This window comes from Manis javanica, chromosome 10 (genome assembly GCF_040802235.1).
Source record: "Manis javanica isolate MJ-LG chromosome 10, MJ_LKY, whole genome shotgun sequence".
In the NCBI taxonomy this organism is placed as follows: domain Eukaryota; kingdom Metazoa; phylum Chordata; class Mammalia; order Pholidota; family Manidae; genus Manis; species Manis javanica.
In genome coordinates this window covers 81,422,590-81,447,729 of record NC_133165.1, presented here as the reverse complement: position 1 = coordinate 81,447,729, position 25,140 = coordinate 81,422,590, and the positions used below count along the sequence as shown (strand labels likewise).

At 38.6% G+C, this 25,140-nt stretch overlaps 1 protein-coding gene and 1 pseudogene across 1 annotated transcript; one reads left to right on the top strand and one right to left on the bottom strand.

Moving 5' to 3' along the window:
• Nucleotides 1-5,575: 5,575 nt before the first annotated feature.
• On the top strand, nt 5,576-6,510 carry LOC118971925 (olfactory receptor 6C2-like; annotated as a pseudogene).
• Nucleotides 6,511-17,028: 10,518 nt separating this feature from the next.
• On the bottom strand, nt 17,029-20,064 carry LOC140843764 (olfactory receptor 6C70-like). Its single transcript, XM_073214189.1, has one exon. The coding sequence runs from the start codon at nt 19,742-19,744 to the stop codon at nt 18,788-18,790; it is 957 nt and encodes a 318-aa protein (XP_073070290.1). The 5' UTR covers nt 19,745-20,064; the 3' UTR covers nt 17,029-18,787.
• Between the last annotated feature and the right edge of the window lie 5,076 nt (nt 20,065-25,140).

Below are 25,140 nucleotides of genomic sequence, written 5' to 3'. Positions count from 1 at the left end.
GTGCTGCACTGTTTTCCCCGTGATCCTCCACACCATGTGTACTAAACATAATACCCCTCATTCCCCTTCTCCCTCCTCCCCTTTGGTAACTGCTGGTCCCTTCTTGGAATCTGTGTGTCTGCTGCTATTTTGTTCCTTCAGTTTTTCTTCGTTGTTGTACTCCACAAATTCACGAATGAGGTTAATCATTTGGCACTTGTCTTTCTCTGCCTGGCTTATTTCACTGAGCATAATGTCTGCCAGCTGCATCCATGTTGTTGCAAATGGTAGAATTTGTTTCTTTCTTATGGGTGAATAGTATTCCATTATGTATATGTACCACCTCTTCTTTATCCATTCATCTACTGATGGACACTTTGCTTGCTTCCATATCTTGGCTATTGTAAAGAAGTGCTGCGATAGAACACAGTGGTGCATATGTCTTTTTGAATCTGAGAGGTTGTATTCTTTGGGTAAATTCCAAGGAGTGGGATTCCTGGGTCAAATGGTATTTCTATTTTTAGTTTTTTGAGGAAGCTCCATGATAGCTTTAGTTAGTATCTCTATCATATCACATAATTATCACTTTTTTGTGGTGAGAAATTTTGGGGTTAGTCTCTTAGCAGTTTTGAAGTATACAATGCAATATTGTTGATTATAACCACTATTCTGTTCATGAGAGCTCCAGCACTTAATTCATATTTTAATTGCAAGCTTATACCCTTTAACAACATCTCCCCATTTCCACCACCACCATCTTCTGGTAACCAACATTCCACTCTCAGTTTCTATGAGAACTGATTCTCATAGAAATATTTTTAGATTGCACACATCAGTTATATCAGACAGTATTGGTCTTTCTCTGTCTGACTTATCTTACTGAGCATAATGCCCTCAAAGTTTATGCATGTTGTCACAAATGGCAGACTGTCCTTCTTTCCTGAAGGGGAATAACATTCCATTGAATGTATGTAACACATCTTCTTTTTTCATTCATCTGTTGCTAGACAATTAGGTTGTTTCCTATTTTAGCTACTGTGCATAATGCTGCAATAAACATGGGAGTGCATGTATCTTTCCAGCATCCTGTTTTCCCTTAGTATGTATAACCAAAAGAGGATTGATGGTTCATGAGGAAGTGCTGTTTTTAATTTTCTGAGCACCATCCATACCGTTTTCTATAATGGCTGACCAATTCATATGCCCACAAGAAAAGGGTTTCCTTTTCTTGGCGTCCTTACTAACATTTGTTCTTTTTTTTTCAATGACAACTTTTCTAACAGGTGGGAGGTGATAGTTCATTGTGGTTCTGATTTGCATTTCCCTTTCCCTGATTTATGATGTTGATCATCTTTTCAAATACCTGTTAGGATGTCTTCTTTTAAAAATGTCTTTGTAGTTCATCTGCCCATTTTTTAATTGGATTTTTTAAAATTTTTTGTTATTGTTATTGAGTTGTATGTGTTTCTTATGTATTTTGGAATTTTTGAGGATCATCCATACTGCTTATCTGGTTTATCTGGTATGGTTTGCAAAAATGTTCTCCTGTCCAGTAAGTTGCATTTTCAGTTTGTTGATGGTTTCCTTTTGTGCAAAATTTTCTTTGTTTGATGTCAGATGAGTAAGTTTCGCTTTTATTTCGCCTTTTTTACTTTTGCTTTTGTCACTGTTTTTGTGTCATATCAAAAATATTATTCCCAAGACTAATGTAAAGGAGGTTCTTCCCTATATTGTATTGTAGGTGTTTTACAGTTGCAAGCTTTTTATTCAAGTCTTTAATCCATATCCAGTTGATTTTCATGAGCTGTGTAAGACAGTGGTCCAATTCCGTTTTTCTGTATGTGGTCATTCAGTTTTTCCAACACTATTATTGAAAAGATTCCTTTCCCCATTGAGTGTTCTTGACTTCCTTGTCAAATAATGTATGTGGAAGTTTATTTTTGGTTGTGTATTCAGTTCCCCTTTTCTATGTGTCTGTTTTGATGGCAGGACCATAGTGTTTTAACTGTAGCTTTGTAGTATAGTTTGAAATCGGTAAGTGTGATATCTCCAGCTTTGCTGTATTTTCTGAAGATTGCTTTGACTGGTTCACAGAAAACCATTATGGCTTAATACTAAAATATTTATTTTTATTAAATAGTAATATATACTAAACAAATATTATTTTTCATTAAATATTAAATGTTTAATAGTGAATATTCTATTAAGTAATAATAGAATGTAAATATTAGGCAAAAATAATTTCAAAAATCAATAGCATGATTAATTTAAAAAACAAAGTATACAGGATATGAAAAATGTGGTGTGATTAGAAAAAAATTAATTTCTTTATGAAATGTAACATGAGATTCTATGTAAAGAAAATAGCATGAACACAATTAAACACCAATAAAAAAGTGGTAAAATATTTGCAACGCACAAAACAATTAAGTTGTAAATACATAAGAAGTAGAAAAATTAATGCTCAGTTCTAGAAAATATTGTTAGAAGAAAAATATATTTGTTCAAAAACATATTCTGCATCATAACAGAAGGTTGACTGAGAAAGAAATGTAAATTTATAATAAAAATTATAGAATAATAAAATAAGCTTCAGAAAGTCACTTTTTTATAGTAGTGAAAGTTTTTAAAGAAATCACAAAGTTTCAACAGGATTGATTTCAAATTATATATCACATAAATATTAACATAAATATTACATACTCCCCAAATGACTATACAAATTTATAGCTATTGAGATAAAAAGAACTTTTAGTATTTAATTGTCAAAATGATTTGAAAAACAGCCCATAAGAGATGTTTCATATTTATGAATAGACCCATTAATATGACTATGTTTGCATAGGAAATTTATGGAAGGGCATAAAGGAGACATTAAGGGTGGTTTTTACCTTTAGGTTTACTTTTTCTATTTCTGCTATGTTAATTTATTAATAATAAGAAGTTCTTTAGGTAAAAATATGTTATCCAAGGAAAAAGGGGTAATTACATTCTGCAACAGCTATTAGCAGCTACAGATGTTATTGAACAAAAGGAGGAAAAGGTAGGCTTGCTCTTTTTCATGTGATTTTTATTTTGTATAAAGTCCTGTGTTAAGCATCGCTGTGGAATCTTTAATTCTCTGAAGACACCATCCCCAGTGCTGCCTATTTCAGGATCTTTGCCAAAAGGTTACACAAAACATTGATAAATAACATTGGATCATAATTCACCTGGGACTTCTGTCCACATACAAGCCCATGCAAACCGTTACTCATCCTTCTAACCCTGGGGACGTTCAGGGATAAATACCCAATTTAAAGCAATGTCTGTGGTCTTTGAAAGACTTAGAAAATTATCTTCTTCAAGAAACAGTTTGATACGTTTTACAAAAGTGGAGAGATAGGACTAGTTAATTGAATTGTGGTAAAAAGGAACAAGTGTTTATAATTTTGAATTGATTGGAGACTTTGATAGGGCTGGATTTGTATATCAACAAATAGTAGGTCACCTAAAATAGATGAAATGAAGGGCTTCTAGAAGCAACCTTGAATTGGACTTCATCTGATGACATAATTTACATTCCTACACTCTCTAAAATGTTAAGTTTTCTAAAAGACAAAAGAAGTAAACATATAGTGTCAAACAATAGTGTCAATTTATTTACAAGATATTTAGGAGTGAGGACAAGGATTAAAGTTTCCAGGGTTGTGTAAGGCACAGTTGTGTTGAGACTAAAGGAAAGAGAGGTAGGTGGCCTCTATATGTTTCCTTTTCTATATTGTAAGTTTATTAGTCTATTTAATTATTTTAATTTCTTAATCTATTGTAACTATTCATTTAATTTATTGTTAGCTGTGTGATGCTCACATTCTTGGGAATGCCTGGCTCATCCTAAAACAACAAACCAGGGTCATCCCTGCATCTCTTTACCAAAACCTGTAAACTCTCGGAGATTTACTATGGGAAATGGGCAGATGGTGAGTACAGAGTATCTCCCACTTCTGAAGAAAAGGACAACTTTAAAGCAATTAAGCGAAACCCTCACATAGCCAATTAATTAGAATTTATATACCAAATGATGTAGGTTTTTTCAATTTATTTATGTCCCTAACCAAGCATTGGTGAACAAAATCATTTAGCACGCATTAATCCAGTTAGTTGGTGTTAGCTGAGGAATAATGACTAAGCAGTTGATGGTCTAAATCCAGAATTTAAAACTTTTAATCTCTGTTGTTACTATATTTTGGGCAGGTCTACTGAGGAAGCAGGAATTGAATCCATAAAAGGAAAGCTATTTCTCTGCCAAACACAGGAAAAAAGTCAAATAAAACTATTTTCGCCTTGATGCAGGTATAATATAAACACTGAGTATATAGTCAGGTTATGGTGTGACTTAGGAGCCACTCAGAACATTACTTCCACCAAAACAAAACCCAATGAGAATCTCCTAGATTACAGTAGGGATGTAGCAAAAGTAAGAGTTTTAAGAGAAGTTTTAAAATTGAGTCTACAAAATAAATAATATAACTTGATGTAGGTCTGAGGGAAATATTACCTTTAATTAACTCTATTTCGGTACCCTATAGCTCTGTGGTTATTACATTAAACAAGACAAAAAGTAATGTATCCAACACATTTTTATAATCTCTATGAAGCATAATGTGTGACAAAAACCCATGAAAATTTCCTAATGTGGATTGGGAGATTTGGAAGAACTTCTCTGAAAAGTTCAAGTAGAAAAAAGGAGAGAATCACAAAGAACCAGAAATAGGTCAGAATCAGCAAATGGATGGAGCTTGGGAGAGGGAAAAACCACAAACGATTAGATGAAACTTTCTCTGGACAGGTTGCGCATGTAAAATGAGTTGTGCAGTGGAACAGGGTCTTCAACTGTGTTGGTAGATGGATCTAGAAACATCTTGGGTCATAAACACATTTCACGTATTTTTAATTTATTCAGGAAAAATGGTGATAAGCAGATAGTGACAGTAAAATTTTGTTTTGTGATAAGGGAAATATTCTTAAGGGGTGCAAGTGTGCTATGAACCGAACTATTCCAAAGTGCAAATTAAACAGATAGTGCACATTTAAAAAACTATCATGGAAAATAATGTTCTCCTTGGACTTTATTATTTAAAAGATCCATAAAAAGTATTTTTTCAAATACATGTCATGACTACTTTGTACGGTATAAAATGTATTAGGTGATTCGTGTATTTATTTTTAATGAGGTGCATTAGAAAATAAATTTTCAGAGAGCAGGGCACCTAAGGGTTATTAATATTTTATTCACATTTTTGTTTCAGATATACATATGTGAATATGTATCAGTGTGGGTGTGAGAATGTACAGTGGGCTGCTAAATGAAATGTCGATCTTACCATATGTTGAAGTGAAAACATTTGAAAGCCAGAATTCTAACCAATCTGATGATATGCTATTAACAGAGCTGAGAGTTTAAATTATTTTTAAAATTCATTAAGAAAAAATACATGTAAAATACATTGCTTGGCTTTTCTGAACAAAACTCATTGTAACACATTTTTCCCACCACCTTCTCCGATCTTAATCCCTCACTATTACATGCTGATTGGGCAAAGGTCAGGACCCAGGTATGAGAAATCACACATCTCTTACCAGTTTCATCCTTCTGGGATTGACAGACGACCTTCAGCTACAGATTCTGATTTTTATATTTCTACTGATCACATGTTGAGTATAACTGGAAATCTGAGCATCATCATCCTCACATTTGTGGATTCTCACCTTAAAACTGCTATGTACTTTTTTCTCCAAAATTTCTCCTTCTTAGAAATCTTATTAACTTCTGTGTGCATTCCTAGATTCTTGTACAGCTTATCAACAGGTGACAGGACTATTACCTATAATGCTGTGTGTGCCAACTATTTTTTACAGATGTTTTCTGCAGAAGCAGAATTTTTTCTCTTGGACACCATGTCCTTTGATCCATATGTAGCCATCTGCAAACCCCTGCATTACATGACTATTATGAACTACAGGGTCTGCAAGTGGCTCATCTTCTGCTGTTGGGTGACTACATTGTTGATCATACTGCTACCACTTAGCTTGGGACTGGACCTGGAATTCTGTGCCTCTAATGCCATTGACCACTTTGCATGTGATGCTAACCCTATGGTGAAGATCTCATGCTCAGATACATGGCTCATAGAGCAGATGGTTATTGTCTGTGCTGTGATGACTTTCCTAATGGCTCTGGTGTGTGTGGTTCTGTCCTACATGTACATCGTCAGAACAATTCTAAGACTCCCCTCTGCACAGCAGAGGACAAGAGCCTTTTCCACCTGCTCATCCCACATTATCGTGGTTTCCATCACCTATGGCAGCTGCGTCTTTGTTTATATCAAACCTTTAGCAAAAGATAAAATGGCCATTAATAAGGGAGTGTCAATACTCACTACTTCCATTTCCCCCATGCTGAACCCATTTATTTACACTCTGAGGAACAAACAAGTGAAACAAGCTTTTCATGACTTAGTCAAAAGATTTATATTGTTCGCAAGGAATTAGGGGAACATTGTTGTCCCGATCCCTAAACATATTTCCTTCAGTTTCTGTCTAATTTTGTTCTTTTCTGATCTAGATTTGGCCTTCCATTCAGTACTGATGCTGGTCAAGTCACCCCTTTCATCACCTTATAAAGAAACCTCTTTGAGATTATAATCTTAGTGAATAAAAGTGAGAATAGGTGTTTCAGGAAATCTAAGCATGGTTTCACTCTTAACATTTCCTTACCAATGCTGAAAGGATTGGGAAATTTGTCATAAAATATTAGTGCTATGGAGCACATCATTCCTCCAAATAAAACACACAAACAAAATACAAAACAAAACAAAAAAACTTATTGAAATAAGAAGAGACATAACATTGAAAAGAATGAATAATTTCTGTGTGCAAAAAGGAAATATTTTATACACCCAAGATATATTTTCATACAAAGAATAAGTATAAAATTTAGAATTTGAAAGAAGCATTTACTACTGAAGAATCTTTAAAACCACAAGATTCACATATTTTATTGACTGGATCCAATCCAATATGTAAGTTACTTAAAAAGTATGGAAGGGAGATCAATTAATTAATATGAAGAAAGAAATGCATTGGTTTTTCCTGTTAAAGATAAATCATTCCCTGAAGTTACATAAAAGAAACTGATATTGATGTACCAATTAAATTGTGAAATCTTGAATGTAGAGAATTTAAGCAAACAGATGGCACTGAGTCCGAGGAAACCAATATGGGGCTAAAAGAGTGATAAATTCATAACCAGTAAGCCAAGTATTCTGGAAATAAAGAAAAGAAATAGAACATAATGATAATACTAATATCACTGTGAAGATTTGCTCTTTTAATACGAAAAAAATGTGTCCAAATTATGCATCCATGGGGTAAGTAGAATTTTTCAGCCAGAGTTTCCAGAATTTCCCACCTGGCCTTAGGCGATTTTCATACCAGCATGTGTGTACAACAGCAGAGCCTCTGGTCAATCTGGGTCAAGGGGTGGAGAGACAATGGCCGTTCTCTCCTCCCCTCCATTCCTGATAACTAGTTGGTGTGGAGACACCAGTCTCCAAAGACCCGTCCATGGAGATCCCGATAGAAGGGATTGTCTGTGGGATAGAGTGTGAGCCACAGCCAGAAAGGACAGACGGAGTGAGGGCTGGCTAGCAAACTCAAGCAAGCTGTTGGCAATAAAATCTCTTTCCCAACCTGCCATTCCCCGTGTCCTCTTTTGGTTTCATCCGATTCATAGCAACTTGCCCAGGAGAGGGGAACCCCTTATCCCCAGAACCACAGCACCTAACAATGATTCCATAAAGAAAGATCAGCATTTCATTACTCATTATATTCTCTACCAACTTTAGCTTACATAGTGCAACATATGAAAACTTCCTTTGATACTTGTTCTCTTACCTCAAACCACTTCTCATATCACGGCCCAGGTAGGCAGGAATTTTTCCCTCATTTTTCAGCTTTCAAACTCCCAGGGCTCCCCAATTTAAATGACATTCCCACGAGGAATTTTTTGCTGACCTAGTCCTATGATTCCACCAACAGAACGACCAGGCCTGGGTTAGTCTGACTCATTCACGCTATGTCACCACTTACCCACTGCTTTCATTCCTTGCCCTACCACAATTTCATGTTTACTTGTCTTTATTCTACTCTCAATGGCAAATGCCCTGGAAAATGTCTGCTTCATATGCCAATTCTAGAATCCTTTATGTCTGGCACCCAAACAAATACTAGTTGAATAAATGATAATTTTCCAATATGAGGTTTGAAACTTCTTATGATGCAAAATGAGAAATATGTGAGAACAAAAACCAAAGAAGTTATATTTGACATTAATCTGTGAACAAAAGATAATGAAAGGCATGGATATAAGTAAAAATTCTGTTAAAATAATTATTTCTAAATATGTGAAGGAAATAAAATGCAAGCCAAAATTTGTTGAAAATTTATAATATTGATTGGAACTCCAAGGGAATATTTTCCCAGCTGGGGGCAAAATACTGTCTCTCCACCCCTTGACCCAGATTGACCGAGGCTCTGCTGTTGTACACACATGCTGGTATGAAAATGGCCTAAGGCCAGGTGGGAAATTCTGGAAACTCTGTCAGTCAAAAGGAGAAATAAAGTGGGAGAAACCTGTTAATTGCCTACAAGCAATCATCCACTTCTGCTTGCCCAGGCTGCAGAAAAAGGGACCCCACCAAACGTGTCCATTCCAGGTAGGCCCTGCTCCCGATGTAATCATGTATTGCTATAGGTTGTACTACTTCTCTCCACCTCTTGGAAATACCTATTGATGTGGAGCTGCATTAAGGCCAGGTGAGAGATTCTGGAAATATTGCAATTTTACCCACAGCTCACCCTCCAGAAATCTCACATCGCAATCTGATCTTTCTCCATCTTCCACAATGGCCTATGTGGGAGAAAACTGGAGCATTGTAACCAGACTAATAACATACAATAGCAATAACAGTAAAATCAAGAATATTCTCAAGCAGGAGGATTCAGCTCGTTTCAAAGTCCTGTGCAGACTAAGTCCATAGCTCACCCATTCCACAGGCAGGCAGTAGTTAAACAGGTAGGGAGTTCAGAGCAGTCATCATTCAGCAACTGCAGCTGGGGGCGGGTCGAGGCCACAGGGCCGGTAGAAGAAAATAACCTTAAAGATGATAAGATTCATCTTTTAATGATATCAGCATAAGCAAATCTTGACCATCAGGCAGAATGCATGCAAGAGAGTGGTGCTGTGATAGGACAGTGGCAGGAATGGGGTCTCATCTTGGTCTAGTGTACCAGACTTTCAACCCCCACCCTGTGGAAGTTATAGATGGGTCAATACATAGATAGGGCTACGGGAGGTACATGCACTGGCTATAAAGATAAAATAAAAACTCCTCTGATGCTCTTACCTCTCAGATGTTTTGGGTACACTAACGCAATATTTGGGTAACTCTGATGTTACAAAGGACAACAGAGGAGGCCAGCTTCCAGGCCATTTCCCCAAGGTGCCAGGAGGACCAGCATCACTGGTCCATGTGTTGAAATGTCCAAAGCCACATCCACTCAGCAGTCTCTGAGGTCTGACGCAGTTGGGGCTGGCAGCAGGGTGTTGCTCTGCCGGCCATATCCTGGCCTTGATAATTCCACGTTGGTTTGCACATACACTTGTGTAGGAGAGAGAGCAATGTGTGTTAGCATGTCCACAGGGCTCTAGGCTGCTTTTGGGGACCTCTAATTCAAACACCATAACACTGTCCATAAGCAAACTGACCAGCCCTGTAGACTACTGGTGTCTGACTTCAGGCCAAATTTCAACAGACCATTGTTCCTCTCTATCATGCCTGCCCTGGGTAGGGTTACATGGTAGATGAAACTTCCACTTTATTCCTAATTCTTACACCCATTCTTGTAACACATGCCCAGTAAAGTGGGTGCCTTGATTGCTCTCAATCACCTGCGGCTGGCCATAGGCTTCAAAGAGACGTTCTAGGCTCCTTTTGGTCATTTGCTGATCTGCACGATGTGCAGGAAAAGCAACGAAAAGTCCAGTAGCCATGTCCACACAAGTTATGGCATACCAATATCCTTCTGATATGGGCAGAGGCCCAATACAGTCTATCTGCCACCTGACATGATGCATTGGTCCCTTTACTATTGTCCCATGTTGTTGGGGACACAGTGTAAGTCCCTCTTAGAGCACAGAAGGCGCTCCTTCTGGGAACTTCTGACTTCTTCAGAGGTCAATGGCAAGCCCCACCAATGGGCTACAGCCCACATTATCTTGTACCCCACATACAAGAAACACTGATGTAACCATTGGACTACATCAGAGGCAGGCTTTGCTTTTAGCCAGTGCACCTGGACCAATGTGTCTGCTTCATCATTCCCTGGAGGTGCCAAAGGCAAATGGGGAGTCACATGATATACAGTAACTGTCATAGGCTGACTAAGGCCCATAGTTCTTGCCACAACCATTGCCCCCAAAGGAGATGGTGACCAAACACCTGGCTGGCATGGTACCATGTCGGTAACCACAGGGTCAAGCCCCAATAGATGGCTCAGCTCACAGTGCAGACAATTATACGGTAGGGCTCCTGGATGATCCCTACTGCCCACAACTCAGACCATTGACTACTCTTCTATCTCTGTCCCCCATCTATATCATCTCAATCTTAGCATGGAAAGTCACAGCCCTCCACCTGGGGCTGTCTACAACTGGAGCTGTCTGTATACCAAGCATCTTCAGGCATAGGGGCTTTCCCATCCTGTTAAGGACTTTGGCTACAACTGGCTTAAAAGCAAGTTCTTCCTGCTTTCCACTGATATAAGTCACTGGCCCCAATAAGTATCGGAGTTCTCCACTCAAGGGGCTAGTAGAATGAGTACTACACTGCTGTAAATATGTGCCCCATTTGGCCAGTGTAGGTATCTGTGCCATGCCATTCCATGGCCTTTGGGTACAGTATTATAACCACCCCTATATGGGATAGGTGTTTATTACCTTGGTCGGAGCTATTTCAGTGATAGGCTCTGTAGCCAGCAAGTCATGGTACAGAGTAGCCAGTTGCTTCTCTACCAAGCTGTACCAGGCCTCTGCTCCTTTGTATAGTTGTGAACAGAATTGAATAGGTTGGCGTGTCCACTGAAGCCGCTACTAAAGACCACATCCATAACTATCTTCAGTTACATGAACATCTAGCTCCCAGGGCCTTGGTGAGTCCATTACACTCAAGGCCTGTATGGCGTTGACTGACTGCTTGGCAGCAGTAAAATCACTCCTATCTCATGTACTTTCATATCAACCAGTATAAGGGCTTCAGAACTTGTGCCAAGTGCAGGATAAACACTCTCTAGTAGCCCAAGAGACCCAGAAACTCATGTAAGACTGCCACAGTGGTAGGGGTGTGGGAAGCCTGGACCTTGTGTATGACTACTTCAAGAATAACTTAGTTTTACCTGACCAGACAACCCCCAAGAATTTTACAGACAAATGAGGTCCCTGAACTGTGGTGCTGTTCACAGCCCATCCTTTCTCATGCAGATGTTGCATCAATCTAAGAACTTCTTAATCTGAAGGAGAATCAGACTAGGGCATAATATCATCAATGCAGTGATAAGACCACACTGTTTGCATTTTCTTCCATGTGGCCTAGTCCTGGGCTACAAGTCCATGACAGATGGTGGGACTATGGAAGTATACCTGTGGAAGGACAATGAATGTCCACTGCCAGCCTTCTCCCATGAAGGCAAACAGTTCCTGACTTTCCTGTGCTATGTCCATAGAGAAGAAAGCATTAGCAAGGTCTACACCATGATGGTACATGCCCAGCTCATGACTGATTGAGTTTCTGTAGAGTGGTTTCTATAGAGGGGACAGCAGCATGCAAAGGGATTGTGACTTTATTCAATTCTCTGTAGTTCACAGTCATTTGCCAGGAGCCATCCAGCTTTTTCACTGGCTACACTGGGGAATTAAAAGGACTATGAGTGGGCTTTATGATTCCCACCTTCTCCAACTCCTGTAAAGTTTCTCCAATTCTTTGTGTCCCCAGGCAATATATACTGCTTACTATTAGTCACCCACCAAGGTACAGGCAGAGCTACAGGCAGGTGCTTAGCATGTCCCCTCAGAACTGCCTTTACCACACATATGCTCAGTCTGAACTCACCTGCAGTGGTCCGTAACCACAGGCTCTGCAGGATATCTACCCCCAAAATATATTCAGGGATGGGAGAAATGTACACAGTATACTCCTTTGGAGGTAAATGCCTTATTCCCAATGTAATTTGGGCTTTCTTCACTCTAAATGCCTTATGCCCATTGCTATCTATCAAAGCAGGGGTCCTGGGAAAATGCTCAAAGTTGCCGTAAATCAGGGAACACTCAGTTCCTGTGTCCACTAGCACCAGGACACATTGTACATTCACAGGGGACCAATGAATTGCTTATTCTACATGTGGCCTCTGGTTCCCGCCATGTCCCCCAAGATGGGAACCTTGACCCATCCCTCAGTCTAACTGTAATGTCCAATTGTCCTCTTGTGGGGGTGATAGCCCAGGAAATCCTTAGTACTGTCCCCCGGGAAGTTTTTCAGGGGCACAGGCTGGGCATGAGGCCTTGACTCGGGTTTCCATGTCATGGACCTCAGCAGCTGGAACTGCTGCTCTGGTTGTAATTGGTGCCACAGTTCTAACAATATTCTGCTGGGCTTCCCATCAAGTTTTTCTTTCACAACCCTTGATTTTTATTAAACCAACTCACATCTGGGTCCTTGAGGCCTTCACGAGGCCTATTACACCTCTCCTTTCAGTTGTAGCCTGTATTTCCTTCCAGGCTCTGACCTCCCCATTTCAGCTAAAGTACAAGTAGCCTCAGTTTGGGTTGCCCTACGTTGCGGACGAGAATAGTCACTAGGGACACAAAGAGACATGGGGGAGCTGTATGCAGCACCAGATTTCTCATTCTGTGTTGCACAACTCCTCATCGGGGCTCTGGAGTCCATATTATAGAAGATATTTTTCATTCCCAAGTCACATAACACCTGCTGGAGCTCTGCATAGGTTTTCCAGCTAGTGGGTAAATATGGTAAATTGCCATGATTGGCCAAACTGCTCTCATGGCTGCTCTCAGAAAATTCAGAAGCACCTGAATCCCTGAGCCACCGCCAGAGGGAAGGGTGAGTCATCAGGAGGGCCCGACTACCCATTTCAGAACATGACATAACAATGTTTTCCACCCCCGTATCCCAGAGATGCAAAAGCCATGCACGCAGAGGTTCCAGTGTCTTCTGCTGAAACCTGATGCTCATGTCCCCCAGCTCATCAGGGTATAGGGGAGGAGAACGGAGTGCTCCACAGCCTGGGGAGGGGCAGCTCCTCCCTCTGAGGAGCCCTTGGTTGTTGCCTTTTTACTTTCCTAATTACAACGGGGCAGGTTTTTAATACGAGAGGAGCTAGTTCCTTGGTAGTGGCCTTGGCAACAGACGGACTCTCAGCCCCAGCCCCTCCCCCTCCCCCAGCATCTCCTCTACCATCTCTGGGGCTGTCATCACTGCTCTTTCCTCCCCCTCCCCCATGGCCTCCCTCAGCACAGCTGCTCCTGCTGCCTCATCCCTCGCTGCTAACGTATCTTCCAGGAGTACAACCTGCCTTACCAATAGCTGTCTCTCTTTCTTAAGGGCATCCTATAGATCATCACACAGTTCCCCCAAGCATCACTGAAGTGTCTCTTTCTTCTGGAAACCCCCTTCCACTATCTCGAGAAACAGACACCCCACCATCCTGGCTGCTACACGACCCCTCAGGGCCTCTGAACAGTCTTCTATCTCATGAGGACTAATTCCAGAGCTTCCAGTGTCTCCACCCCTACCCAACTGGGGAAGGTTCCACCCTTCTAGCAAGTGGTTCACCATAGACCAATTCCCCACTAGGGGCTCCCCAGTTGGAAGCCCCATAGATAGGGGGCCCTTCCGTGAAGCTGTACCCTCCACCACTGCAGCCACTAGGGCCTCCCCACCATGCACGGAGGGGATTCCAGGTCTCTTTCCATCATCTCCAGGGGCAACCCACCTAAGAATTGTACCCATGAAGACAGATTTCAGGTTTTGAGCTTCTGTGAACTACCATCGGATGAAACTATGGGGGAGAAATGTTTTCCTATCCCAGGCAAACTACCTGAAACTGAAATCAGTCAAAGGGAAAAATAAAGTGGAAGAAGAAGAGATAAAGCTGCTTATTGCTTACAAGCAGGTGTCCACTTCTGCTTGCCTGTGTCTCTTGTGACCCAGCTCCAAAAAGGGACCCCAGCCAACCACTCTGGCCTCTGCATACCCTCACTTGCCCTTGTATTTCATATTGATATGGAGATGGACTACTTTTCTCTACCCTTTGGAACCACCGATTGATATGGGGAAGAACTAAGGCCAGGTGAGAGATTCTGGAAATATTGCAATTTTATCCACACAATATTATCAATAAATCATAATAGATTTTTATATTTAGTGTGTGTTCATATTTCCCTGGCTCACATAAAGACATTTTGTTTTTTATTTTTGTTTCTCTTGCAAGTAAGGTATTTGGATCAACATCTAACACATCACATTTAGTTGTTATGTTACAACATTTGAAAATTTCCCTCTGGGCCTTTCTTTTTTTTTTCATTCTTTAATTCAGGGAGAAATTAGGTCATTTGTGTTATATGACATCCTTGGTTAAACTGACTGTTTTCTTATGGTAACACTTAACTTGTTTCTCCATCACCCCATTTCTTCTCACATGTTATATTAAATTATCAGTTAGATTTATATTAGTATTTTTAGCAAGATTGTAGATAGGTGAGGCTGTATGTTTTCCATAGCACCAATCATGAGCCTTAATGTCCATTTGACATGCTTTTTACAATGCTTAGATTGATCAGTGTGTTCAGGTCTCGGCAGCCTCACATCTCTATTATGAATATTTACAAATGGTGTTTAGCACATACTAATGCATTGTCGAGGTTCATTCTTCTGTTAATTGGTTGAAAGCATTTTTTCATTTGTATTACTGTGAATTCATGTCTTATTTGATAAACTATCTGATTCCAAGGGAGGATATAGGGCATCAACATTCCCTCCTTTAGCCATGTTCTGGGGTAGAAATTTGATGTCCTAAGAACTTCCACTGATGATCAGTTTCCTTTTAAAAGCTACATACACATTGATTTTTTAATGTATTTTATTTTTTTGAACCTGTTAGAGTAATCATTACATTTGAATGCTCCAAGTGTCCCATTTTATGTCAGCAGGTAGGATTAAAATTGGTTCTTATTTCCTTATAGGACATTTTTACTATCTTTTTTCCTTCTGTTGCAGTAAGATGTTACAGGTTTAGTTATTTTTTTATTGTAGTATAGTTGATATACAATCTTATATTGGATTCAAACATACAGCAGAGTGGTTCATATTAACAGTTACCCTATTATTAAATCTTCACCTCCTCTATTGTTGTTACTGTCTATCAACATAGGAAGATGTTACAGAATCATCACCTATATTCTCCATGCTGTTCTATTATCCCTGTAACCAGTTTACATTATGACTGAGAACTTTTGTGCCCCTGTATCCCCCTCACCCTCCCTGCCCAAACTAGTCCCCCGTGGTGACCACCAGTCTCTTCTCAGTGTCTTTGAGTCTCCTGCTATCATGGTCCTTATGCTTTGTTTTGGTTTTATATTCCACAGACAAGTGGAATCATATGGTTTTCATCTTTCTCCACCAGGCTTATATCACTGAGCATTATTACATCCTCTAGATCCATCCTTGTTATTGCAAATGGCGGGATATCTTTTTTTTGAAGCTGAATGATATTCCATTGTTTATGAGTATGACATCTTCTTTATTCATTCATCTATTGTTGGGCACTTATGTGCTCCAATATTTGGGCTATTGTAAATAATGATGTGATAAACATAGGCGTGCATATATATTTTTGAATCAGGAATTTTTGTTTTCTTCAAATAAATTCCTAGAAGTAGAATTACTATTATACAATAAAGGAGACAGGAATATACAATGGGGAAAAGACAGCTTCTTCAATAACTGGTGTTAGTAAAACTGGACAGCTACATCCAAGACAATGAAACTGGATTATTATCTAACTCCCTAAAAAAAGTAAACAAAATGGATAAAAGACCTGAATTTAAGATATGAAACTGTAAACCTCTTAGAGGAAAACAGGCAAATCTCTTGAACAACAGGTATGTGACATTTTTTCCTGTACAAATGTCCTCAGGCAAAGGTAACAAAATAAAAAATGAATAAGTGGAACTATATCAAACTAAAAATCTTCTGTACAGCAAAGGATACCATCAACAGAACAAAAATACAACATACAGTATGGGAGAATATATTCTTAAATGATTAACCTGATAAGGGGTTATCATCCAAAATGTATAAAGAACACACATGCCTCAACACCATAAAATCAAATAATCCAATTAAAAAGTGGGCAGACCACCTGCGCAGACACTTTTCCGAAGAAGAAATACAAATGGCCAACAGGCACATGAAAAGATGCTCCACACTGCTAATTATCAGGGAAATGCAAATCCAAACCGCAATGAGCTATCACCTGCACCAGTCAGAATGTCCACTGTCCAAAAGACAAGAAATACCAAGTGCTGGGTGAGGATGAGGAGAAAAGGGAACCCTGCTACACTGTTGGTAGGAATGTCAATTGGTACAAACGCTGAGCAAAGCAGTATGAAGTTTTAGTTTCTTTGCCTTAACCTGGAAAGAACTCTCTCCATGAAGCTCCGGTTCCTCTCAGTGGGAAATAATATTTAGAGACTGCATCTTGTTTCCCAAATTGCTTACAGTATAACATGGATAATGGGCCAGGGCAGCTAGGTATAAATACACTGAAATTTAGAATTTTGATTTTAACAAGCATTGTACAATATTTATAGATTATTGAAGGAAAAATTTTGTAACTTATCTTTGTTATTGATGAAGATTTTGGGTTATAGTGTAGAATATATTTTCAACTCATGTCACCATATATACTTTCATTTTTATTCTATTGGCAGAGTCAAATTTGTCTATTTCACACATTAGGTTTCCAAGAGCTTGAACAAAATCAATCTGGTAAATACTGTTTCCTATCTCAGATATTCCTATATGCCAAGTCAAAATTCCAAAGAAATATACAGAGGTTTATGCTTTGAAATAAAAAACAAGTGGGGAGGGGTGGGGGGTGAAAAAAAAAAGGAAAAAAACCAATTGGGGGTAAAATTGCAATATTTCCACAATCTCTTGCCTAGCCTTAGTGCTCCATGTCAGTAGACGTTTCCAAGGGATGGAGAGAAGTAGTCCATCTCCATATCAATAGGTGATTCCAAAGGGGAACAAGGGTTTGTGTGGACCAGAGAGGTTGGGTGGCTCCACTTTTGGAGCTGGGTCATGAGAGACACAGGCAAACAGAAGTGGATGATGGCTTGTAAGCAATAAACAGGTTTCTCCCTCTTTATTTCTCCCTTTGACTGATTTTGGCTTCAAAGGTAATTTGCCCCAGGCTGGGAACATATGTCCCTCCCTCCCCTGGCCCCCTGGGAAGTTACAGCAAGTAATTTTGTATTTTATATAAGCTAATTTTCTACTGGATTTTAGAGGAAATTCAGTACATTATCTCTTGCAGAGACTCTGAATTTGACCTCTGGTATTCATTTGACTTTTCCTTCAATAAAGGGTAAACATCACCATTCATGTTAGGGAATTTGCATTAATGTATTCAGAATTTCTTACCACATTAAAATCAACTTGGTTAACAAAAATGATGATATCCTGCTGAATACACTGATCTTTCTGAGGTTAGCCTGGATTGTTATCATTACCAGTAATATCACCAAAGGCTCAATTGATGAGAATAAAATATTATTGGGAAGGAAAAATGTTCTTCTACCTTCAATGTTCTTCTGACTGGCCTAAGAATCAAATTGACATGATATATGTTTATAGGAGACAATCAAATTTAATTACATATATGTGAAGAATCCAGACAGACATGAGATTTCAAGACAGGGAATAAAATGAGGTATATATGCCATCCTGAACTAAGGAGAAGAGTGGTAAGTGTCTGGGACTTCAAAGGAGAGGAAAGTAATTCACAGGAAGATGAGAGCAGATGTTTGGTAAACAAGTGTTTGTTGGGCAATGGAAAACAATGTGACATGGAGAGGAATTTTAACAGACAGATTTTGCTAAATTCCTCCCTGTCTACTAGGCCTATCGTAATGTAAGCTATCTCTGGTAATAGCTATCTTCCTGGAGTGGGTTTTCTGTCTAAATTCTTTTAGGCAGTTAGGAGGATGAAGAAAGTTTGTATTTGAGTCTTTTGCACCTCGATGCTTTTCAGATCCAAATAATCTTCCTGTCACAATGATACATCTTGAGGCAACCTGCCCTTGGTCCCTACACTTTCAGATAGTCATTTTTGTCCTAAAAATATTATTCTGGCTACAATCATTCCATTTATATGCCAAGGTCTAGAATGGCATCTGGTGTGCAAGCTCATACAGAGCCTTGTTGAAACATGTTTCATCCACTATGATCTATGAAAACTATCACATCTAAAATTGTATATTTCTGAAATTTATAAAGGAGCAGATCTGTAATATATAATTTTAGCCAGAAATAATAACATGGAAGGAGGCCCCAAATCAGCTGAAATTACTAATATAGTCTGCAAATTTGTAGAATCAGACAAAGTAAATCAAGGTAGGGCAATATTTTACTCATTTTTTTAGAATTTTCTCATTTGTTTGACCAAATGAAAGTTTCTGGACCATGTCCTTAAATGCCTGTTTCACTTGCTGGTTCCTTAAGGTGTAAATGAAAGGATTCAATAAGGGGGCAACTGAGGTATTGAGCACAGCTACTCCTTTGCTTAAAGTCACTCTATCATTTGCTGATGGTTTTATGTACATGAAGATACAGCTACCATAAGAGATGGAAACTACAATCATGTGGGAAGAACAGGTAGAAAAGGCTTTGGTCCTTTGCTGAATAGAAGGGAATTTGAGAATTGTTTTGATGATGTAGCCATAAGAGAGAATCACTAACATCAGTGTGACCATTAGTGTGACAATAGCCAAGAGAAAACACATTAGCTCTAGGAAATGTGTATCAGAACAAGAGATCTGCAGGATGGGAGATGAATCACAAATAAAATGATCAATGACATTGGAAGCACAGAATTCCAACTTGAGTCCCAAGATCATTGGAGGAAAGATAATCAGGAATCCAGTTACCCAGGAGCTGAATACAAGTTGGTAGCAAACTCTGTTGCTCACGATGGTGGTATAATGCAGGGGTTTACATATAGCCACATAGCGGTCATAGGACATGGCAGCCAGAAGGTAAAATTCAGTTACTCCCAAAAAGATGAAAAAAAATAACTGAGTCATACAACTCATATAGGAAATAGTCCTGTCTTTTGTTACAAGGCTCACCAGAAATCTTGGAATACAAACAGTTGTGAATGAGATTTCTAAAAGGGAAAAATTCCTTAGGAAGAAATACATTGGTGTCTTAAGGTGGGAATCCAGAAGAGTAAGAATAATGATGGTTAAGTTTCCTGTGACGCTAAATATGTAGGTAAAAAATAGAAAGAGGAAAACTACAACTTGCAACTCAGGGTTATCTGTCAGACCCAAAAGAATGAACTTTGTCTGCATTGAATGGTTTCTCATTTCTCTCTTATGAATTTTATCAAAGCTAGACAAAAAAAGTAAAAAAAAAAATAGTAAGGATTAACTATTGTAGTCATTAAGAAATAACAAAGAGTGAGAGAGAAGCTAACATACATTGATCACCAACAATGTGCCAGGCACTATGTGTGGAGATTCACATAAATATCCTTATTAACATCTGCAGCAACCCTCTTTGAGAAGAACGTTACTCTCTCCACTTTCATGAGAAGGAAATCTAGACTCAGATTGAAGTTTTCTGGAATATGTACCTAAACCCCAGCTTTGTAACAAAAAGTTGATGAATCTTTAATAAATATAAATGCCCAGGACACTCAAACAACTGTTTGAATAACTTTGGTGAGATCTAGCCATTTATTTTTATACAAAGTTTACAAGTTCATAGACAAATGGGGAAATAACTTTGTTTGTAATTCAGTTGGGTCCTGAACTCCAAGTCATATAAATTCCACACCTTTGCTGTTTTTAATTTTATCTTTTTAACTTTATCATACTGAATATCCACTAAAAAGTCCTAGCCTTGAGACATGGATAGACTTCAGAATGTTTATGAATTCACTTAAATTATCCTATGGTAATTATGTGTGAAGAGGGCATGCAATTTCCTTCTAAAGAAGGAGCATATAACACACAATATGTGCAGAACTCAGTACAACCCAGGCCAATTGGGTGGCAAGTTAGAGAATTGCAAATGGAACCTGAAAGATATAGACTGTAGTCCTAATATCATAGAGCTAAAAGGAGTTTCATAGATGATTTGTCCAATCTTGTACCTAAAGGTAAAATCCTTTTACAAAATTAAAGAAGGTATCTATTTATTCAGGTTACTTTTAAAGTTGCAGTTATAATAACTGATAGCTTTAACGAATAAGAAAATCTTTAAAACATAAATATAAATAAAAGTGAGAAATCCTTTGTAATTGAAAAAACATACACACTCTTGCAACCACATTTTAAATAGGGGTTTTCAACTCCTTACACATTTTTGAAATCAGCTACATTGCTTATAAGACCTATATGAGGACTTTTTCTTTTTTTCCTTCTTCCTCTTCTTTTCTGTCTCCTTCCTCAGAATGTTTTATGAACTAGATTGCAGATCAATTGGACTATTTCCTTATTGAGTTTATCATTAATACTTTCCCTAAAAGACAAAAAGAAAGGAAGAAAAACCCACAAATAAGCCAAAGAATACATATTCTCTCCTTTAGAATTATCATTCTTGGGAATGAAGAATTTTCTACAAAGAAAATTAAAAATCAAATGGATATGAGACATGTTAACAGGAGAAAAAAAAACCTGAAGTTAAATTATGTACAATTTTTTAATAAAGAACAAAAAATGTATGCTAACAGACCCACATTTATTTTTAGTTTTTCTGTAATAAGGAAGCCAAAAGTAGATAAACCTATGTTCAGTAAGTAAGGTTTTATTATTTTAGCTTATGATCTAGTTATTCAATGAATTTAACTTACCTCACCATTTAGCTTGACAAAACTTTAGGGGCAGTTTACCAAAAAAAACCTGAGGAGCTGTTCATAAGTATCTACACTATGAAATGTAATTGTTGTAAAAAGTTTTCTATAAACTCTTCCTCCACTTACGTCTATCTAAATCATTTGCTCCCGGTTATGTTAGACTGCCCATGAAAACTTCATGAGACATCAGGTAAGGTCAGCCATTATCCCAGGACGTTTTTTTAAAAACCATTTTCTAACAGATAATGCCAACTTATTTCACTTGAAGTAAACTGAGACATAATAGACATTTTCATTTTAATGCTGATAATCCTTAAGAGGTTTATTATAATTAAGCAACAACCTTAAATTAGTTTTAATATCAAATATTATCCCAGATCCCATGAACTCGAAAAACATTTGGGTTAGTTTCTTTCAGAACTTCTGAGAGAGTTTTAGAATGCCCAATTTTTACAAGTACTTATCTTTAAATGAAGTCAGTTGAATTGTTACAAATTAATTTTAGGAAAACCAATGAGAGAGAAGAAAATTTCACATTTACAGTATACACACACACACACACACACACACACACACACACACACACACACACAGAAAAGTACAGACACATGCAAACTAATATCTGTGGAGATTTTTTTTGCCCCGTTCCTAAAATCTCTGTGTCCTTCTCTGCCTCCCCTTTAATTTTCTCAGATGAGAAACTGTTTCTAAGGCTTTGAATTTCAAAGACTGACTCTTATGTCCTAGAGTAGATGGGGGAAGAAAATCTATATTACAAAGGCACAGAGAAACTATGCAAGTTTTTGTTTTTTAAAAAAGAATTTTATGGTAGTTATTTTAATTTTCTTTATTGTCTTAACTACAGGACAATTTTATTCCAATGTCCTGATCTTTTATTATATCTACAGGCACTTTGGAATGATGGGGAGGTCTAGAGATTAGTAAAAATAGGTGTGCATTAAATTGGTTCTAGAGCTCAAACCTCTACCCTGTGGAGATTAGGTTTGCAAAATAGGACAGCTCTTTTAAAATCTTCAAAGAATTGTTTTTCCATCTATGTAACAAAGGCTGACACCTCCATTCATGTTGAAATGTTATTATTTCCCTCTGTGTACCTTTAACTAAGGGGAGAAAACTTATAAAACATTTCTGTCAGTCTCTATCAATGTGAACTTGACACTGATTTTTTTTTCATAAAGTTATTATATCCTTCTAAACATCTTGTCAGGTTTCAAGTAAATATGCTGGAACAGTAAACATTTCTGATAGTATCAAATAACCCCGCGGACCCAAGAGGCATCCTCAAAGAGAGTGCAAACTATTTAGAAGATCTAGAGTGACTCCCAAAGATCACCAAGGAACAAACCACCACTTGCATGGCCCAGGCAGGCAGAAAGCCAAGTCAAGGTCTTAGGATGCAAATGAGACAAGTCAGAGAGAAACAGTTATTCCCAGAAGAGAAAGGATCAATAAGCAGTGGGTTTGGATTTGCAAGGGAAGGGGCATCATGAAACGCGGTTTCCCTCCTCTGCTGTTCCCTGGATATTGTCACCAGTTTATCATTTATAGGAGGGACTAACAGAAAGTTAAGTTATCAGTTTCCTCTGGGAGGGGCTTGTGAATGGTCACTAATACTTAGAACACCTCTACAAATTTGAGGGGATCTCCTGAAAATTCAGGTAAAAAAATTTAAAAGAGCTTCTGCTGTCCATGGGGCATAAAAAATTATGTTTTTGTTGGGTAGTTTAGAATAAATCTGCAAAGGACATTGCATAACAATGGCTGAAATTGGCAGAGCAAATACAGAGCCCAGGAAGGTGGAAGCAAAGCAAGCCCAACCTCTGGAGCTTTGGTTAAATTCCTTCTCTTGCTTTCAGCGTTTACATGTGTGACCTGTATTCTTTGGGCGTAGATTTAGGTTGGAGTATTCTTTATAAATATATTGGGAAAGGAAGTGAAAACATGTAAATGGGCCAGATTTTAAAAAGGTAAATTTATGTTTGATATGGAAATTACTTTGTGTTCTAAGCCTAATTTCTGTTCCTTTACCTTGTCAAGGGAATTCCTAAGGCTAGCTGTTACAATACAACAATAGAAAGCTCTCTAAAAAGATTCTGTCTTTCAACTATAGCAAATTCAAAGGATCCATCTTCTGGCCATTTATGAGTAAGATTTTAATGGGAGCTCAAACCTATAGACCTTTAATGAAAAGACCTGGAGGCGACTTTCCAGATTTAAAACATGCACACAAGAAATGTCTCTGGAGGGCATAGATGAAGCAGCCTCCACGATCCAAATGTTCACTCCCACAGTCAGAGAAAGCAAAGGTGTTTGTACCACATGTGGTAAGGATAGTGTAGTGTAAATGGTGTCTCCATTCTCCCATAAAAATGTGAGATGACTCTAGTCACTGACCCAGGGATCTGTGACACCAGGCAGACTCTCCTGGAAGGGGACTTTTCCAGCACTTCGAAGCAATGAAGCTTGGCATGACAGAGTCCCTGGGACTGGGACCTCTTATGATAAACTGTTCTGAGAGCTGGAACAGTTGGAGCCTTCTGATCTATAGCTTCTCAGACTCTCCTCCAGATGCATGCCAGTAAGTGCATCCTCTGGGCCACAGAGACTAGAGATAATGCTTTCACCAGTCACAAAGCAAACCTCCCAGGACATAGCAAGACAAAATGTGACCTTCACCCAGTTTCTTCATACATCCAGTTATTTCAACAGTTTTAGCTAAGCCTTGGACTCTCAGAAGCCAAACTAATACCTAGGATGGTGTGTCACAGGGTTGGGATCATGCAATGTTTTACTGTTGCACCTCATTGCACAGAAGTTTTCCTGAAGTCAATCTAACCCATTCCATGACTGACTTATCCTATCATGAGAGTCTTTGAGTTAGGTGGTTGCTCTGACAGCTCGTTAGCGCTCGACCTGTGCCCACCAGTTTTGTGGATTTGCTTTCCAAGTGTCCTTTAGCTATAGCCTTTACCCCACATACACATTTAATAATGAAAGAAAAGACACACACACACTAAGAAAACAAAGATCATCTCTGGGAGGAAACAGTCAGCATATCCAAGTGTACTCAACCAAATTTACAAAGACTCACCAAGCCTGAGGAGCTAGTTCCAGCAACATTTTCTCCTGCTAATTTAAATTTAGAAAGTGAGAAAAGGGACTCTCACCATTCTTGTTCTATCAGACCCCCACAGATAGAGATTCTGGGGGGCTAACATGGTAAGAAATCTTACCTTCTGCTGGCTGTCCATCAGATATCCCAGAATCTCTCAACTGCAGCAGCCTTGAAGCAAGCAGAGTTCAGCAAGATATCCTGCCAAGTACACTGCCTGTAGGGGAGAAAGCATTTTCTGTGGGTTCTGGGGCTTTGCAGGAAAGGAAGACAATTCACGGGCATAGGAATGAGTGAATGTCTGGTACCAAACACAGGTTTGCGGGAAGAAACAAGGGGACATGGAGAGGAATTTTCACAAATACACTTTGCTAAATTCCTCCTGGTCTACCATGCCCAGTTTATATTATAATGTAGCTATCTGTGGTCATAGCTGTATTCCTGGAGCAGCTGCTCCATCTAAAATCTTTTTATGCAGTTGGGGCAGTTCGCAGGGATGGAGGTCAGTGTCTTTCTGAGTCTTTTGGGTTTTGACTGCTTTTAGCTCTGACATAATCTTTATGCCAAAGTGGCACGTAGTGGGATGGCCTGCCTGTGGTCCCTACATCTTTATCAGCAACACTGGACTGCTGGTGAGAATTCTCTTTCCCAGGATGGTCAGCCTTTTGACTGTCTTTTAAAATCTATTATATATACCTAACATTTTTTACCGCTTTATGTTTTATTTCTTTTTCTTAGTTCCGTGTCAAAATTTATGCCTCCCCAGAATA

Excerpts from the sequence above, each read along its gene's own strand:
- LOC140843764 (XM_073214189.1), bottom strand. The coding sequence starts at position 19,744 with ATGAGAAACCATTCAATGCAGACAAAGTTCATTCTTTTGGGTCTGACA.